The sequence below is a fragment of the Cavia porcellus genome, unplaced genomic scaffold, assembly GCF_034190915.1.
Source record: "Cavia porcellus strain 051 isolate PalLab524CR breed Dunkin Hartley unplaced genomic scaffold, mCavPor4.1 scaffold_6, whole genome shotgun sequence".
NCBI classification, from domain to species: Eukaryota; Metazoa; Chordata; class Mammalia; order Rodentia; family Caviidae; genus Cavia; species Cavia porcellus.
Window position 1 is genome coordinate 77,866,144 of NW_026947489.1, and position 18,661 is coordinate 77,884,804.

The following is an 18,661-nucleotide window of genomic DNA, read 5'->3' on the forward strand; positions in this document are numbered from 1 at the left end:
GGATTGAACTCATGACCTTGCATTTACCAGGTAAGTGCTTGACCATTGAGCTAACTCCAAAGCCCATTTTTCACAGGGTTAAGAGTAGTGTTGGGCCAGGGATTTAGCCCAGTGGTGTGTCTGCCTGGCAAGCACAAGATCATGAGTTCAATCCCCAGTACCAAAACCAAAGGTATTGTTAGGTCATACAATCAAAACTTCTCCACTGTTCCATGAATTTCAGTGGACAAGTTACAAGTGTCCTTGCTATGGTTTGTGTTTGGATGCCCCCCCAAAGCCTCACGCAGTCATGGAGGAGGCTGAATCTAGCGGTTGTGATTGGTTTACTATCTAGCACTGGAATTGGCAGTGTGAGTGCTGCACCTGCCCAGGGCTGGGCAGCCAACATAGAACAGAGGGAGGGAGGCGTGCTTTGCCCTTCTGCCTTTTTGGTTCTTGTTGCTTGTGCTCACCATAAACAGCTGCCCTTCAGTCATATCACTGGGCTTAGTACCAGCTAAGTAGGGACTGAAATCTCCAAAAATTGTAAGCTAAATAAACCTTTCCTTCCTTCATTTTGGGTGTTGGGTATTTTGTCTCAGCAACAAGTGAAAAGTAACTAAGACAATCCTAAAAACTGTGAAAGCAGAGTGGCTCTGAGTGACAAGTGAGATGGGCAGAACGTCACATAAATGTCCACAGTTTTGCTAATTACACCACAGTAGAATAAAGTAAATGCACAGAATTCATATGGCTAATTCTCCAAGGTAACTTGGGAAAACCTATGCGGCATGGCCACTCTAAATCTCTGAATTCAAACTCAAGACATGTTTGAACTTACACTTAGAGCTGTATCATAGGAACTTTATACCCTTCCCCTCCATTAAAAAACAAAACAGCCACTACAAAATTACAGTTCTAGGGGAAGGATTCTCAACTTCATTGTTTAAAACACCAGCTTGCACAAAAGTATCTTTCTGGATTGGGGCTGTAGCTCTTTGGTAGGACACTTGCCTTAGCATGCTGAGAACCTCAGTTCAGCTGCTAGCATTCCTACCCCCACCAAAAAAATCTTTTTTTTCTGTATAAAAAAATCAAATTTATAGCTGGGTGTGGTGGTACATGCCTGTAATCCCAGCACTCAGAGGCTGAGGCAGGAAGACTGTTGTAAGTTTGAGACCAGGCTGGGTTACACAGTGAGCTCAAGGTCAGCCCGAAATGCACAGAGAGACCTCTGGTGAGGCCTTCATCCATCTGATGGAGTACATATGAAGATATCTTCCTCACTTAATAAGCACACTTTAATGGTTAATAGTAATTTTTTTTTTTTTTTTTTTTGGACAGGGTCTTGCTTTGTGGTTCAGTCTGGCCTTGAACTCACTATGTAGCCCATGCTGGCCTCTAACTTGTGGGGATCCTCCTGCCTCAGCCTCGAGTGTGGGGAATGCAGGCATGCACCACCACATCTGGCCTTATAATAGTAATTACTATACTTCTCTTTTTATTTTCTGTACTCTCTTTTTCTCATTGATCATACCATCCCCATTAAGGTAGGAAAGTAATCCTAACTTTTAGTTTAAACTTACTGGTTTTGGTTTAAAATCACTAGCAGGAGCAAACTTCAGGATTCCTTGATAAAAGGCGAAACTTAAACACTAAATGACTTCAGGGTAAATAAAACATCAAAGATCACAACACAGGAAATCATGACAGTGAAATAAATAAAGGGGGTTGATCTCTTAAAGCCAGCATGTCCCAGGTGAATAAACAGCACTGATTTCCACTGTGCATGGTGCCATCTGTCATCCACAGCTGGACATTTTAGAGAAACACTCCAGTCTGGTAAAATTCAAGATAAGCAGATGGAGAGCTGATAGGTTTAGTCATTTAGTACTTTTACAATGACAAACTGAGAGGGCTCCCTTATAGCATTCCAACATACTGGGGATAGTACTGTACTTTTTTTTTCATGAGAACAATATAGCATTGGTAGAGGTAAACACTTAAGAATTGCTTAATGTCAGAAAATTTGAACATTAACAAATCACAGACAGCAGTTTATATAGGACAAAAATGAAACAATTACTGAAAGGAGGAATGCACAACTTGTTTGCTGTGAAATTCATGATTTTCCCCTAACACAGTGAATTTAAGCTGAAAACAACGTATTGTGGAGCTAGATAAGGATTTTTCCTTCTTGTAAAATAAGAGCACCCTTGTAAGAAGGGAAGTAGAAGCTCACCTGAAAACTGCCACCAAGAACAACAGAGGTTAGAACAGAAACTTTTTTTTTTTTTTTTTTTTTGTCTTTTTCTTTTTTATCGGTACCGGGGATCAAACTCACGACTGCCTGCTTGCAAGGCAGGCGCTTATGCCGCTGAGCTAAATCCCTAGCCCCAGAACAGAAACTTTTTATAATTCTGAACTGTCACCCTTGGAATCAATTCTTTCCAGTCTGTCTAAAGTGAATCTGGCTACCACTTTAAATGAGACATAAACACTGATATAACAGCCTAATTTCAGCAGCTTTGTGGGGGGAGTACTGGAGATCAAACTTAGGACCTCGTGCTTGCCAGGAAGGCACTGTGCCACTAAGCTAAACTCCTGTCCTCTTTTATAGTCTTTTGGGACAGGGTCCTACTATGTAGCTCAGGCTGGCCTTGAGCTTGTGGTAATCCTTCTGCCTCAGCCTCCAGAGTTCAGAAGCATTTTTAAAAATTAATTTTATTGATATGTTTGATATACATAACGATCATATTCATCATAGGGAATCTGTACCTTGTACATAAGTATTTTTTTAAAAAAATTAATAATGAATATATCCATGAATATGTAATTATTTACAGTGATTAAAACCAACTTGTCTAGAACCAAAGAGAAATTTTTTTCACGCTGAAGAAATAATTTAACCTATTTTAAGATCCTTTCTTGAGAGAATTTAAAAATTATAAAGAAGTTAAAAAATTATAAAGAAGTTAATCCAGAGCCAAGGATATCAAAACACAATAAATCCTTGTCTGTTCTCTGGCTACTCAAAATGTAAAAGCATGTAAAACGGAGGTTTAACTAAGCTTTTTTGTCCAAGGAACACAATGTTTTAAAAAGAGCAAAATTTTTAAAAATGTTAAATGTCAAGACCACTTTCCACAGCAAGATATTACAACAGTTTATTATCATGACATGCTTGCAGCATAACCATCATGAACAATCGATTTGGATTTATTTGAACATTTGCTGCAGTAAAATCTATCTGTACGTGGATTGAACTCATGACCTCGCACTTTGCCAGGCAGGCTCTCACGCCACTGAGCTAAATCCCTGGCCCTCAAATTGATCCATTCTAATGAGTCACAGCTTATCAAAACTTCTTCCATTCCTAACCAAGGACAGCACACACAGAGCTGTCCTAGCCCAGAAAGTAATTTGTTACTAATTTAATACAGTTACCTGGAATGTGCCATTCCAGTGACAGTGCAGATTATAGCAGTAATTCTCCTTTACTTGGAGCAATGATACTCAGATTTCATTTCTAAAACATACTAGCGCTTTCAAAGACTGAAATACACAAATCTTCATCAGCCAGGCCTCCTTGCCTGCATAGGACACAACTGAGTAGTAAGAGCATTTATCACCAGCAGATGCATTAGGGTCCCAGGGGCGGGTGGGAATGACAAATGCTTGCTCCACGTGATGCCTTCCATTACCCTGAAGCCTTCAGTTTATTTCTGGTAGCAAACCACTCGTCGCTTTTATCTGCTGCCATTGCCTGTAGAAACAAAGTCAAATATACATTCATCTCATTCATCCCAAGTCTGAAAATGGAAGCCATGGCTCATTTTGCACTTCACTGCACTGTCCACAAAGGAGAAACTAACATTTACAGAGTGCTCATCTGGGGCATTTGTTGAATAAGATGCTGGTGGATTCTCACTGCCAAGTAAAGGGCCAAGCCTGCGGCTGGGAAGCACAGCTGGCTGAAATGAAGGCATGACCACGCGGGCTAGGCTCTAAAGTCTTTTGGGAAAATAAAACTCGTCAGTGCTCATGGGGCTCATGAGACCAAATATAAGAAATGATTTGATCTTTTAGCTCTCAGGAGTAAAACAATTCCCTTTTTATACCTCATCCTACCTATTCTAATACTGGTTCTACTGAGCTCATTTTGTACTTTTTCTTGAGTTTTTTGAGATAAGGCCTCGCTATGTAGTCCAAAGCTGATGTTGAATTATGTAGCCCAGGCTCGCCTCAAACTCTCGGCAATGCTCTTGCCTCAGCCTCCCAAGTGCTGGGATTATAGCACATATTCAATGCTTTGAAAACTGCTGGAAAATCAAATGTGACTAAAATAGGAAAGCAGCTGCTGGAATAGGGGACATGGATGTCACCAATGATGTAAATGCAAGTACTTCACTGGGACACAAGAGCCAGTGCAGAATAGAATGAAACCTAAGTAAGAGACGGATTTCTAAATTATAAATCTGTCAAGAATCAAATAACTGCAAAAGCTGGAGAAGCTGCAGGGGTAAAAGGAATCCTTCTATACTGTTGGTGGGAATGCAATCTAGTACAACTATTTCTTTTAGATTTTTTTTTTTTTTTTTGGTACCAGGGATCGAATTCACAACCTCATACTTAACAGGCAGGTGCTTAAGCCACTGAGCTAAATCCCTGGCCACAACTACTGTTGAAATCCGTACGATTCCTCACAAATCTGAAACTAGATAGAAATTCCATTTGACCCAGATATTTCCCTTCTTGACATCTTCCGGAAAGAGTTAAAGTCATTGTTTTACAGTGATACAGGCACGTCCATGTTTAAAACAGCAGTTTGTAACAGCTAAACCTTAGAATCTTAGATCAGCAGATGAATAGATAAAGAAAATGTGATATTTACATACAATGGAGTAGTACTCTGCTATAAAGCAAGATAAACGAGTCATTTATAGATGTATCTTGAAACCATAATGTTGAGAAATCAGACACATACTTAACTATCATTTCTCTTATATGAAAAACTCAGATTATAAACAAACAACAAAATAAAAGATAACAGAAAGTAGGGAGATAGAATTTTCTCAAATGGGAAGGAGACTAAGGGGAAGGGATGATCGAAGAATTAAGATGTGTTATGTTTATGTACCGACCTCTCATAAGCAATGTAACTGTTACATACTGCAGACATGGACTAATTGTTTAAAAAAATGCACAAAAGGGAAAGGGTCAATAAAAGGTATTTAAAAATCGGAGTTATGGGGGCTGAGGATTTAGCTCAGTGGAGTAAGTGCCTGCCTTGCAAGTGTGAGGTCATGAGTTATTGGAGGTATTGGAGCGCGTCTGTGCGTGATGAGAAGGAAGAGACTAACGCTGTGGAGGAGGGGAGACACCTGGGGGCTGAACCAGGGAGAGGCATGGTATTTCCATTCACTGAGCAGAATGATGCTTGTTTATAGCTGCAGTGGTTCCCTAAGACAGCTGGAGGCTGTGAGAAGGTGGGGACGCTGAGTCCACGGGAAAGTCATACAGGTGGCCATGGAGACACAGGTCCCAGTTAAAAAGTCATCCCAATGGCACAGGGCGTGGTTCTGACAGGAAGAGCCCTGCTGCTCTGGCCCTTTCCCCACATGTACACCATCCTCCTGAGGCAGGGGCATATAAAAAATAAAGACTCACATCGTCCAGCAATTTGTTTCCTTCCGGATCCATCCTAGAAAGTTCTCGAAACGCTTCATCCCCAACAAAGCAAATTTCATGTCCATCCTATACCAGCAAAGAAAAAACAATTTGGCAAAAAGTATCTGTGAGGAGACGCTGGAAAAGCCTGTTTACCTCCCCGCCGTGATACTCACAGGATCAGCCAGGATGACGACCTGCACCGTTGCCTTCCCGGGGGTATCAAGACTCACCAGGGGAGTCAAGATCTTCTGATTCTCCCTTCTCATCAAGTCTTCTAAGTCTGGCAACTTGAGGAAAACAAAAAGGCCAGTGAGCAAGGGTCAAGCACTGCTTTTATGACCCGACCCTCATTAATGTGGGGGAGTATCTGACAGGAACAACCAAGGTACCCCGTGTTTGATTTCGTTATCTCAGTAGTTCTCCAAACAACTGTTGACTTGATACTAAAGCCACAATCAGAATGAACGTAGGAAAGGAAGGGCAAGGTTGACTGGGTTGAACTAGTTTGTCAAAGAGCTTAAGCAAAAGATCAGGTAATCAAACCTTACCTCTCTCTGGGGACAAGAAAAGGCAATTCTTCCAAAAGCTGCTGCATGATCAACCGAGCCCTTGATGCCCTGGAGCTCCAGCTTACACTGAAAAGAAATAAAGAGGTGGGTTTATGCTTTCAGGCATGTTACACATGCACATAGTTCACAAATTAAATAGCACTAAAAGAATAAAGTACAAATGAAGTCTCCTTCCTGTCATACAAGGCCAGCAATTTCTCATGTATCCTTCTAGATACATTTCCTACCTCTCTTCCTCTAGCCTTTCCTTTTTCTTCTTTGCTTTTTAAAAATGGTACTGGGAATGGAACCCAGGACTTTATGCATGAGTTAGGTAAATATGCTAGGCAAATATTCTACCACAGAACTGCATCTCCAGCCCTGCTAAATTTTTATGTATTTTTCTGTTACTGAGAGTTGAACCCACAGTTAGCTGAGCTCCTTTCCCCACCTTTTAAAATTCTGAGACAGTTTCATTAATTTGTGCAGACTGGTCTTGAACTTGGGATCCTCCTGCCTCAGCCTCCTGAGTAGTTGGGATTACAGACATGTACCACTGCACCTAGCTCTGTTTCTTTTTCACACATATAATAGCACAATACCATACCAGCACTTACAGACTTATACTGGGCTTTTTGGTAGCTGTACAATAATCCCTTCTAGTAAATGAGTCATTAAAATATCACTCTTCTCCACAGGACACAGAGGTTCTTACCTTTTACTACTGCAAACAGTGCTACCATAGATGACTTTGTGTACACTTCTTTTTGTGCATGTGTGAGGTAGACATCCATAAAATAATTCTAAGGAACAGAATTGCTGGGTCAGAATACAAAGACTTAAATCCAGGGTCAACACTAGGTTCTGACCACTGTCTTTATCTCTTCTGACTAAGCAATTCTACCATTCACTCTTTTGTTTTTAAGGCGTTGGGAATAAACCCAGGGCCTCAAATGTGCTAGGCAAGCCCTTTACCACTGAGTCACGTCCCCACTCACTCTACTTCTAAAAGGATCCCAAATACAAAGAAGGTACTTCCTAGTGAGGTAATCAGTAATTTGTATTTTCTTCTGCTTACGTGTATGTATACTGAATCATTGTGAAGAAACTATGAGAACAAGCTTCACGTGAAACACTTAGAAACGCTCCAAGATCACTCACCTGGTTCTCAGCATAGCCCAGCAAAGCTCTCTGCTTTTCTTCATCCTGTTCATAAATGTTCATTCCCAGGAGATTAGACCAGTAGTTCACGGATTTCTGAAGATCAGACACTGCCAGAGTAACTTTTAATACAGGATCTACAGGAGAGTAAAATAGCAGGAAAAGACAGGTCAGTTTAGGCCGGGATTTGGCTCAATGGCATAAGCATCTGTGCAGCAAGCATGAGGTCATGAGTTCGATCCCTGGTACCAGAAAAAAAAAAAAATCAGTTCAGTGGGGTGGAATAAAAACAATTAACCAGGGGCTGGGGATTTAGCTCAGCGGCATAATCACCTGCCTTGCAAGCAGGCAGTCGTGAGTTCAATCCCTGGTACCGATAAAAACGAAAAAGACAAAAAAAAAACAAAAAAAACAAAAAAAAACACTTAACCAGGCTTGTGTACAGGTAAGAATTCAGTTTATAGGTGCAGCCCACTGGTGTGGTGCACACACAGCACGTACAAGCTTAGGTTTGATCCTCAGCAACCGCTGCCCCCAACCATGTCATTAGGAAATCATGAAAAAGGGTTTCAAATCAATATGAAAGGGCATATTATTAAAAAAAATGGCACTAAAGCTGGGCATACTGGCACATACTTGTAATCCCAGCACTTTAGAGGCTGAGGCAAGAAGACTGCTGGGAGCTTAAGGCCATCTTGAACTAGACAGTGAAACTCTTCCTCAAAAAACAAAACAAAACAAAACAAAAACCAAAGGAGGGCCAGGGATTAGCTCAGTGGCACAGCACCTGCCTGGCAAGCGTGAGGACCCAAGTTCAATTTCCTGTACACCTCTCACTACAAAAAAAAAACAAGAAAGAAATGGTTACATATCTGAATTGATACATTCCTGATAAGAAATTAAGTTTAAAGAATGAAACCAATAAAATATAAACACAGGTGATCATTATTCATTTAACTTGGGATTGGAAGATTTGTGTTTAAATCTGACACAAAGATAAAAAAACTTTTAAAAAGTCTGCTAGATTAATCACACAAGATGGAAAACCATTAGACCAAAAGAATTACGAGGCTAAAAAACACCAAAAAAAAAAAAAAAAAAAAAAAAAAAAAGAATTACGAGGCTGGGGCTGGGGTGTGGCTCAGTGGTCAAGTGCTTGCCTAGCACTCACAAAGGTCTGGGTTCTATTCCTACTTCTGCAGCTGATGGGGCAGATGTGGGTGGGGGAGGGCGGGGTTACAATTAAAATTAGAGTAAACAACAAAGCAGGGAAAATTTTTTGCAACCCACAGGACAAAAAGCCCATAGTATATAAATCTGCAAGGCACAAATCAATTCACCAAAGAAACAGAATGGTCAACATTTGAAAAGTTATTTAATGTCACAGTTAAAGAAATTAGAATTCAAATAAAATCTTTCATCTATCTGGCAAACATTTTATTTTTGTGGGTGTGTTCATTTTTTTGTTCTTTTGATAAATAATTTTAAAAGATAGCAGTATTAACTATAGTAAGGGTGATACTTGGTGGCATGTAAATTAGTACATCTCTGGACAATGATTTGACAATGTATCAGAAACTTTAAAAACATACATCATTGAAAGAACAAGTCTATTTGCAGCAATTCAAAAATTGATGTATGAAGGGTTTTCATCTCAAAGACATTCCTCATAGTATCCTTCAGAACAATGAAACTCTGGGAACAACATAAATATTTAACAGAAGAGAATTGTTTATCTTCCTACAATGTAATAATGCAATGGAATTCCTGGAATAGATTTTTAAAGGATATAGACATATTTTTGGATAAAAGATTACAAACATATACTCTAAAAAATTCATGGTGGTTATTGCTGGACATGTGGTATTATTTTCTTCTTTCTTTTGTGTATGTTTCTTGCTGAAGATTGAACTGGAGGACTTATGCATGCAAAGCAAATATCCTAGTGCTGAGGTACACCCCCAGTCCTTTTTATTAAAAATTTTATTTTGAGACACTGTCTTGCTAAGTTGCCTGACTGGCCTCAAACATGAGATCTTCTTGCCTCAGCCTCCTGCAGGCATTCACCATCATGCCTGGCCTCTTAATTTTTTGCTCTGTGTGTATGCATGAACATGTGCATACATGTATCATGTGTGCCTCTGTAAGAAAAAAAAAAAAATCGAGGGATGTAGATTTAGCTCAGTGGTATAAGTGCCTGCCTGGCAAGTGCAAGGTCATGAGTTTGATCCCTGGTACCAAAAAATAAAAAAAAATTTTTAAATCTGTTATTTTGTAAAAAGAACAAAAGAACAAAAGTAAAACACTTAACACCTGGCTGGGGTATAGCTCAGTGATGTAGCATTTCTTGCAAGTGCCTCTTCCGAGCAGATTCAATTTGTTTTTTCCATTTATTTCAAAATAACAAATCCTAGTTGACCCAGAACCTGAAGAGATACAGGGACAGGAATGGAAATCAGGTAAAACTACACAGGACCACATGATTCAACAGAATGGACACCAACTAGCCTGACAGATTTGACTAGGTTACCAAGCAGAGATTTATGCCCCAAAGGCATTACCATTACAGAAGACAATTTTTAGGGTTGTGGAACTCTCCATTATTTGAAGTCTAGGTTGAATGTCTCTTAAAAAAAAGTGCTTGGGACCAGAACTATTTCAGACTTTAAAGTTTTATTTGCACAGACTTTACTACTTGTTTATCCCTAATCCAAAACTCCAAAATTCAAAATACTTCAAAATCTGAAACTTTTTGGAGTGCCAAGGTGATGCTTTAAAGAATGATATTTGGAATCAGAATAAGGATACTCAACCCTAAGGATAACTCCCGTACATATTTTTTCTGTACTCAAGAGTACATAAAAAATATGTACGGGAGTTAATTGCAAGAGTTAAAGTCTAAAGTCAGTATGTAAAATAAAATTCCCACTTATCAGCAAAAATAAAAACTAGTATACTAAAGTCTTCAGTGAAATACAGAAATACCATTTCTCAGTAAGTCCCACACAATCAGTCCAACCTCCCACATCAACTGGCTCTTTTGCTGAGTATCAGACGAAAAACAAGTAGCATGAAACATTACAATCAGACCCAGCATTTGGGAGCTGAGGCAGCCCAGCGCGGGAAAGAATTTGGCTTCCACCTCAGGTCACTTACAGACACATGCTCAGCAGGGGGAAGGCAGGCAGCACTGTCTGCGCTCTTCACCAGCACACGCACAGGCACGCCAGTTTTGCCTGTTTTGGCAGAGAGGGAGCTGGGTTTGCAGGGCTTAAACACATGTGCTAATGCTACATCTACCACAAACAAAACACACCCCAGGAGGCGGCTTTCCTTTAGTGTGCTGAGCTTGTTTCTGTTTCATTCCTAAGAAGCAGCACTACAGTTTGGGAAACTGAACTCAGCTCAAAAGTGTAGCTAACTGGAGTAGGGATAACCTTATTTTTCTTGCCAATGATTGGTTTGGGGGCAGGTACAGTGTATTATACCTGGCCAGGAAGATAGGTGGATGATTCCTGGAAGAAATTTTGCTATTGTTTTGTTTTTTTGAGACGAGGTCTTGCTATGTCTTTTAGGCTGCCCTTAAGCTCACTATGTAGCCCAGGCTGACCCCAAACTTGCAGCAGTCCTCTTGCTTCAGCCTCCCAAGTGCTTACGTTACAGTTGTGTGCCCCCATGGTGCCAAGCCCTATTTGGTCTTTGAGATGAGGCCTCACCATGTAGTCTAAGCTGGCCTTAAACTCATTGTGTAATCCAGGCCTACGTGCTCTGCTCTTTAAGAGTAATAGTAAGAACTCAGGTTCTTCCCTACTAGAGTAAGCATGGGAACATTAGCCTCAGCTGCTACTACCAGCAGCCATCATACAATCATGAGGGGATTAAGTCTCAGAGAAATGCATTGAGGACAACAGAATATAGAAAGAAAATATGGGTTCCTGACAACATTGCTGAGCCACTCAACTGACGAACCCTGAAATCTTTCCTACCCTTAGAATACCTGTTGAGTCATGATGGTGACTGGTGATTACACTGGTAATCCAGTACTCTGGGAAGCAGAGGCAGGTGAGTCACAAGTATTAGCTCACTTCAGTTGTTTCAAAATATAAAATAAGGGCCAGGGATTCAGCTCAGCGGCATGAGCACCTGTCTGGCAAGTGCAAGGCTGAGTTTGATCCTCAGCACCAAAATATAAAATAAAAAGCAAAGCCTGGGGATATAGCTCAAGGCAAAGGTCCTGGGGTCCAATCCCCAGTACAGGGGTGGGGAATGCCCTTGAAGAAATTGGAATATTTACTGTGGAGCTAAAAGAAACTCTTATTTTTCAAACCAGGTTAAGTTAGGTTTTCTGTTATTCGTAACTGAAAGACCTCTACCCAGACACACTACCAGTAGGACAGAACCAGTCTAGATTCTCTGTAGTTAACACACCAACACTCTAACATGTGAATAGAATTTCTCAGAGAACAGTAAAAGCACTGATTTGGGAAGGATACATCATGTCAATAAGAAAGACTCTACACAGAGAAAGAAATCCAGCTCTCTCTTTCCCACAAAAAAGCCCGTCTACTGCCTTTCCAGTCCTAATAAAATTACCTGCCCGAGGTGGAATGTGATTCTGCAAGTAGAATTTATACCCTCCTGGGGCTTCAATTTCAAAAACTCCTTCTGCAACTTCACTGAGTGGCCACTCCAGCTTCCTGGCATTCTTGACAGCTTGGCTGGAAGTGAGTGTGATTCCCTACGACAAATGACAGAAACATCTACATGTGTAATCACAACTATCTTTCACAGTACACGGGAAGGAATCCAAGCCCTACTGCCTTCATTGCCTAGGTTAGATTTAACTGGCTTTCACAATTTTTGTTCTAGTATTTTGGAGGCAGGGGCAGGGTCTTGCTATGTACTTTAGGTTGTCCTTAAACTCACTATGTAGCCCAGGTTGGCCTCAAACTCACAGTGACCCTCCTGCCTCAGCCTCCTGGAGTTTGTCCTAGTAACTTTAAAGTAGTCTAGGATACTTTCTTCAACAGTCTCAGAACTTCATAAATCACAGGACAAATTCAAATGACAGTGAAGTTTGACCATTCAATATTAAAGATAATCTCTTTAAATTTTCAAGATCTAGGGTCAGGGATTTAGCTCAGTGCCTCAAACGCTTGCCTGGTAAGGGCCAGGTCATGAGTTTGATCTCCAGGACAAAAAAAAAAAAAAAAAATTCAAGGTCTAGCCAGAGAAATCATGATCTGGGTCTGCCAGCTACCTATTTGAGATTATTTGTTTACATTTTCTTTTCTCTTTTTTCCCCCAGTGCTAGGAATTGAATACTCAGGTTCCTGGATATTCTAGGCAAGCCTAGCTCTACCACTGAGCCACAGTCATCAGCCTATTTTTGCTTTTCATTTTTTCTTATTATTTGAGATCAGGTCTCATTATATAGTCCAGGCTGGCACTGAACTTTTCCTTTTTCAGTGTCTCAGGTGTTAGAATTACAGGCATGCAGCACCATGTCTGTTTTACTTCTTTAAACAAAAATGTAATCAACTATAAAATCAGTCTTTAAATTTAATCAACATATCTAATGACGTGCACCTCTGCCTTCATATACAGCTGGTCTCATTTCTAGGCTAGACTGCCGTAATAATTTTCATTCTACTCCTGTTAATCCACACTCCACAGCCAGAGTAAACCTTCCAAAACACAAAACCATCAATGGCTGGGTGTGATGGTACACATAATTGTATCCCCACCACATGGGAGCTGAGGCAGGAGGATCACCATGAATTCAGACACCAGCCTGGGATATACAGTGAGTACAAAGCCAGACTGAACTACACAGGACTAGTGATTTCAAAAAACCAAAACCAAAATCAGGACCACAACAAAACCCTTCAATAGCTCTTGATTTCACTTGGACAGTATTTGAGGGCCTAAAAGGTTCATACAGTCTGACTCCATGCCACTTCTGACCCTATTTCCTGCCATCTTCCCCTTCTCCTCTCTGCTCCAGCCACACTGGCTTCCTTGCATTTCCTGCAACATGCCAGACACTGCTTAAGGCCCTGTATGCAGGACCTTCTCTCTGTCTGGAGTGCTCCTTCTGTCCGTCACTGTACCCATATGGCAAAGTCCCATACCTTCTTTGAACCTTTACTCCGACAATACCTTCTGATGCACCCCCTCAATACTCTACTTGAAATTAATTTATGATTCCTTTTGCTGATTCTTGGTACTAGTTCCTGTGCAATTGGGGTTTTATTCAGAAAGTCCTTGCCGACAACTATGATTTTTAAGAGTTTGACCTATTTCATCTTTCAGCAGGTTAAATGTTTAACATTTAGTGCTTTGATCTATTTTGATTTTACTTTAGCACGTGGTAAGAGATAATGGGTCTAGACTCAATCTTCTGCATGTGGATAGCTAGCCCTACTTTAAAACAAATCTCCCCAGCCAAAAACTTCCCGGGACGGAACCCTTACCATGAAGTCGTTGCCAAGCTTGTAGTCTCCAATGCCGTAATTGTAAGTCAGCTCAGCGACAAAATGATCATCCTCAGGCCCAAACCCCACCATCGTTTTACTCCATTTCCCATCATAAGGCCTAGGAAAATGAAAGTAAATGAACCTAGTGACCACACACGAAGTCTACCCAGCTCTCCTTCCCCAGAAGAACTCCTGGGGACAGACAGGCGAGCAGTCCTTTCTGTCCCTCTAAGTCCTCACGAAGATGAGATGACCTCAGACAAGGCTACAGATAGTGCTCAAGGGCCCCAGCCATAAATTCCAAACAGCACTTGTCCAGCACTAACTACTGGGAAAGATTCACTTACATTTTCTTCAAGGGAGGGAACAGGTCACCTAAAGAGAATTTTCCAACCTGACTTTCGTTTATTTCTTTGCACATCAATAAAAAGCAGGCAAATTCCAGTAAGCCCCCAAACCCTAAATTTATAGCTCAGACTTGTGATTGGCATCTGAAGTGGAGGCAGTCTTGTGGGACTGAGCCCTTGGCTTGTAGCATCTGACACCAACTCCAGAGAGGTACGGAAATGAATTAAATAGCAGGACACCTGGCTGGTATGTGAAGAGCTGGAGAACAGTTTTGTGTATCAGAAGTGTGTGAGGGTGAAGAGAAATGCGGGATGTCTCCTCAGTGTTCTTCAAATTGTCTCTCTAATTTATTGTTTGCTTAGTTTATTCCACTGTCTTATACTTACCTGAGGTCACTCAGAGTCTAAAGGAGATTTTAAGATACAAGGTGTCAGGCTGGGAGTTTAGCTCAGCGGCATAAGTGCCTGCCTTGAAAGTGGGCAGTCCTGAGTTCGATCCCTGGTACCAATAAAAATGAAACAAACAAACAAACAAAAGATACAAGGTGTCATACCCATTACATGTAGCTTTGCAACCTTCTTCAAATTCCTCATGCCGCAGAACCTGGTAAAGGCATCAGAACTGTCAAGTTTTACCAGTACCTCATATAGCATAGTTAGCACTAAAGGTTAAAACACAGAGAGTATCATTTACAAGCTTTATTTAAGGAGGGAGGAGGGGAGACTTTGTATCTTTTTCAAGCTAGAAATAGTACAGGTACAAAACAACAGTTTCATACCAAGAGTCAGACTATAAACAAATCAATAAATCTATTTAGGTTTGGGAAGCAGTACTGTGTAAAGAAGAAAGTCTGGTTTTTAACGCTATATAAGTATAATTTGTGATTATATATAGTATAACACTGTGTAACTCTAAGTAAACAGCGTAGTCTCTGAGTTGGTAAAAACAGACAACCTGTCAGCATCTAACACAGAGTCCAGTATACAGCGGGGCTCTGGCAGTCTTAATTTCTATTTTCCTTTTTAATTTCCATCACTACTACTGCAATTGAATCTTCCTGTTCTTTTTGTCTTTTTAAGACAGAGTGTTGTTATGTAATTCAGACTGGCCTTGAACTCAGGTTGTAACTTAGGCTGGCCTCAAACTCAGAGCAATCTTCCTGCTTCAGCCTCCCAAGTGCTGGGATCACCAGAATACGCCACCATACCTGGCGCCCTGAATCTTCTTATAAAGACTACTAAAAATGAACTGCACTCATCTTCCTCAACATCACTATAATAGTATATCTCTAAAATACAGCTCTTAATACAGCACTGCCCTGTCCTAAAAATGTGTGGGGAACCACCTGGATGAGCAGCAATAACCTCCATTTTGGATAAACTGGGCCCTATCTCCATGCACTGACATATGCAGAGCTGGGAAGGCCATTTGTTTGTCCCTTCAATTGGTTTTAAGCAGTGTAAACTGGGCTGGCTGAGGAGCTGAAGTATAATCTTTGAAGCAAGGTGGGACAGTCACTGTTTCACCATCCCAGGAGAAGACATGCAGAGCTGCTGGCTGGGACCACTGAGCCTCAAGATAAGAGGCTATGACATCCCAGGGCAAAAAAGATTGTACATCAGAGCTGAAGCACCAACCCCAAAATATTAGATACTACCTCAGTTGTGTTATGCAGAGTACTCACTCTGCATTTCTTTCCCTCTGCATATTGCAGAGGTGATCTCAGGGCATTCATGTATTTCCACTCTCATTGTCAGTCATCCCAAGTCACTCTCCTCATGGAGGATTAATAAAACACGAGTTGGCTTTTGTTCCAGAGAACCAACCTTATATATATATATATATATATATATGTGTGTGTGTGTGTGTGTGTATATATATATATATATATATATATTTTTTTTTTTTTTTTTTTTTTTTTTTTTTTTTAAAGGACTGGAGGGCACCCCAGGTCTCGAACCACCGAACCAATCGGCTCGGGCAGTTGGGAAACCAAACTCGAAGGAACCACTGGGCTAAAACCAGCCCGAGGACCAACATCTTGACTGGACTTAGGACCCCCTTGCTCCCCATAACTATATATATATCTTAGTGTCTTTATTCTTGCCTTGGGTTGCACTGGAAGTGGTAGACTGGAATTAATTCACTAGAATTCCAATAACTTTTCTAAGAGATTACAAATAAAATTTTTTGGATCAAGGGCTCTTTATAAAAATGTAAAAGAATTCCCCATTTATACAGCGTAAAATCCTCATACTTTAGTATAACATTCAAGACTCTATCAGAAGCAATTCTAAGCTATTTGCCATGATAACTCATCTCAACTTAAATAAGTAACCTTAGCTAAATTAAAGGAACATAAAGCTAATGTTACTTCCCAAATCTATCTTTGTATCATTTACTAATTTTTTAAAAGTATAATTCGCCTCTATAATCTTTAATGATTTTTTTTTGTACCAGAGATTGAACTCACAATCTCATGCTTGCCAGATAGGCGCTGTGCTGCTGAGCTGTATCTCTGGCCCTTGGTCTCTATAATCTTGATCTGTGGAAATCATTTATTATTTAGAGGTCAAGTTATACGCAAAGTTTCCATGAATTATTTCCTGGTGAGTCAGGTTGGAAGACTGTTTCACCTTTTTTGTTTTGTTGTGCTGTGTTGGCAGTGCTGTGGATCAACCCCAAGGCCTCATGTATGGCAGGCATGCATTGTACCAATGAGCTACATCCCCACCCCCTTTTGTATTTTTATAGTAACAGTGGCTAACACTTACAGAACACATAATATTGATGTGTTGAATAGCATCTACCTATTTTTAATACCATCTTGCGAATAAAAAACATGTTTAATCTTTGCAACCCTTTGACCAATACGTTAAATATTATCTCTATATAATATTTAATCCTTTGATCAATAAAGAACCACAGTTGAGTTTTATGGTTTTCTGCTATCACTTATCAAACTCTGAGTTCCATTACTATTAGCTATGTACAAATGCATTTCTCATGTCCACCCCAGCCCAGACCATGAGCTCTGAAGACAGATACCAAGATTATCTGAACCTTTTCCAAAAAGTCTACATATTACCCTGAAAAAGAGTGGATATTTTAAAAATGATTTGTAAATGCTGGAATTCCCTTAGCACATTTTCTGCACTCTGTCCACACTAAACTGAACTGCTGTTCTTTCAAAGACTGGTATCCTCCCTACCATTCCTCTCCCTAGCTTATCAGGAGTTTCCTAGTAATTTCTACCCGAGTTTTCAGCTAAGTGACTTCTGCAAGATTAGCTTCTCAGACGTGGAGACAGGCTGCTTCCAAGAAGTGGGAAGGAGAATGGTTTCTGACCTCATACTTAAATCTGAAGTTGTTTTTTTTTGGTCTTTTTGAGACAGGGTCTTGCTATGCAGTACAGGCTGGCCTTGGGCTCACTTTGTAGCCCAGGCTGGTCTCGAACTCACAACGATCCTCCTGCCTCAGCCTCCCGAATGCTGGGATTACAGGCGTGAGCCACCACGCCCGACTCAAAATCTTAAGTGTTGAAAGGAGAGTCCGAGTCAGATTTACCTGGAGAGACAGGGTACCCAAAAACAGACTATTCGAGCCAGCCATGACTGAGAACTCTGAAGGAAGGAGGATGTAGCAAGATCGAGCCCAGTATGAGCACAGAGACCCTATCTTTAAATAAATTAGTAAATAAATACGAACTAACAAAAACGAAACAAAGAAACTGAAAAGGGGAGAGATGTCGCTCAGTACGAAGGCCCTGGGTTCGAGCCACGGCAAGTGTGTAGGACTTTGAATAGTCTGATTACACAGAAATCAAAACTTACAAATGTAGAGGCTGGAGATTTAGCTCAGCGGCATAAGCGCCTGCATTGCAAGCGGGCAGTCGTGAGTTCGATCCCCAGTTACCGATAAAAAGACCAAAAAAAAAAAAAATTAAAAAAAAACCTTACAGATGTATTTTATAATGTTTTGTTTTCCAGTAGACTAGTTTCCCAGAAGCAGGGGCGCATTAAATACTTGCGAATGAATTAAGTAAAAGAGCATGGCACATTAGTTTCCCTTCAAAAATTAGGCTTGACTTAGCCACTGAAAAATGACCTCACCTGTACTCAGAGATTCGCAACGTTACCTTAAGTTGAAAACCCCACAGTGCCATTGGGAAGTCTTAGGCCTAACTTCAGGCAGCTAGGAACATTCTTAGTCCTCCGGCTTCACTACACAACCATTTCTCCACCATCCCCTTTTGCCAAGCGTGGCTCAGTCGCTTGTCCTAACCCGGCGCACCTGCCCCTATTGCCCGAGCCTCTACCTTCATCCCCAGGACATCCCGAAAGAAATGCGCCGTCTGGAAACGGTTTCCCACTTTGAACACGAAGTGCAAAGCCCGGCGAGACGTCATGTCTTCCACAAGCAAAGAAACTTTTCAAGAAACAGATGCAACACCGCGCAAGCGCGAGTGACGTC

General features: G+C 40.8%; 1 protein-coding gene across 1 annotated transcript; it reads right to left on the reverse strand.

Moving 5' to 3' along the window:
* Nucleotides 1-3,120: 3,120 nt before the first annotated feature.
* On the reverse strand, nt 3,121-18,655 carry Glod4 (glyoxalase domain containing 4). Its single transcript, XM_003469688.5, has 9 exons — nt 18,507-18,655; nt 14,742-14,791; nt 13,838-13,958; nt 11,955-12,099; nt 7,362-7,498; nt 6,201-6,287; nt 5,826-5,939; nt 5,650-5,736; nt 3,121-3,745 (listed from the first exon to the last, which is right to left on the reverse strand). The coding sequence occupies exons 1-9, from the start codon at nt 18,594-18,596 to the stop codon at nt 3,680-3,682; spliced, it is 897 nt and encodes a 298-aa protein (XP_003469736.1). The 5' UTR covers nt 18,597-18,655; the 3' UTR covers nt 3,121-3,679.
* Nucleotides 18,656-18,661: the final 6 nt, after the last annotated feature.

Excerpts from the sequence above, each read along its gene's own strand:
- Glod4 (XM_003469688.5), bottom strand. The coding sequence starts at position 18,596 with ATGACGTCTCGCCGGGCTTTGCACTTCGTGTTCAAAGTGGGAAACCGT. Across the intron at positions 5,940-6,200 it reads TTTCTTGTCCCCAGAGAGAG|TTGCCAGACTTAGAAGACTT; the intron begins GTAAGGTTTGAT and ends GTTTTCCTCAAG. Across the intron at positions 5,737-5,825 it reads TCGTCATCCTGGCTGATCCT|GATGGACATGAAATTTGCTT; the intron begins GTGAGTATCACG and ends TTGCTGGTATAG.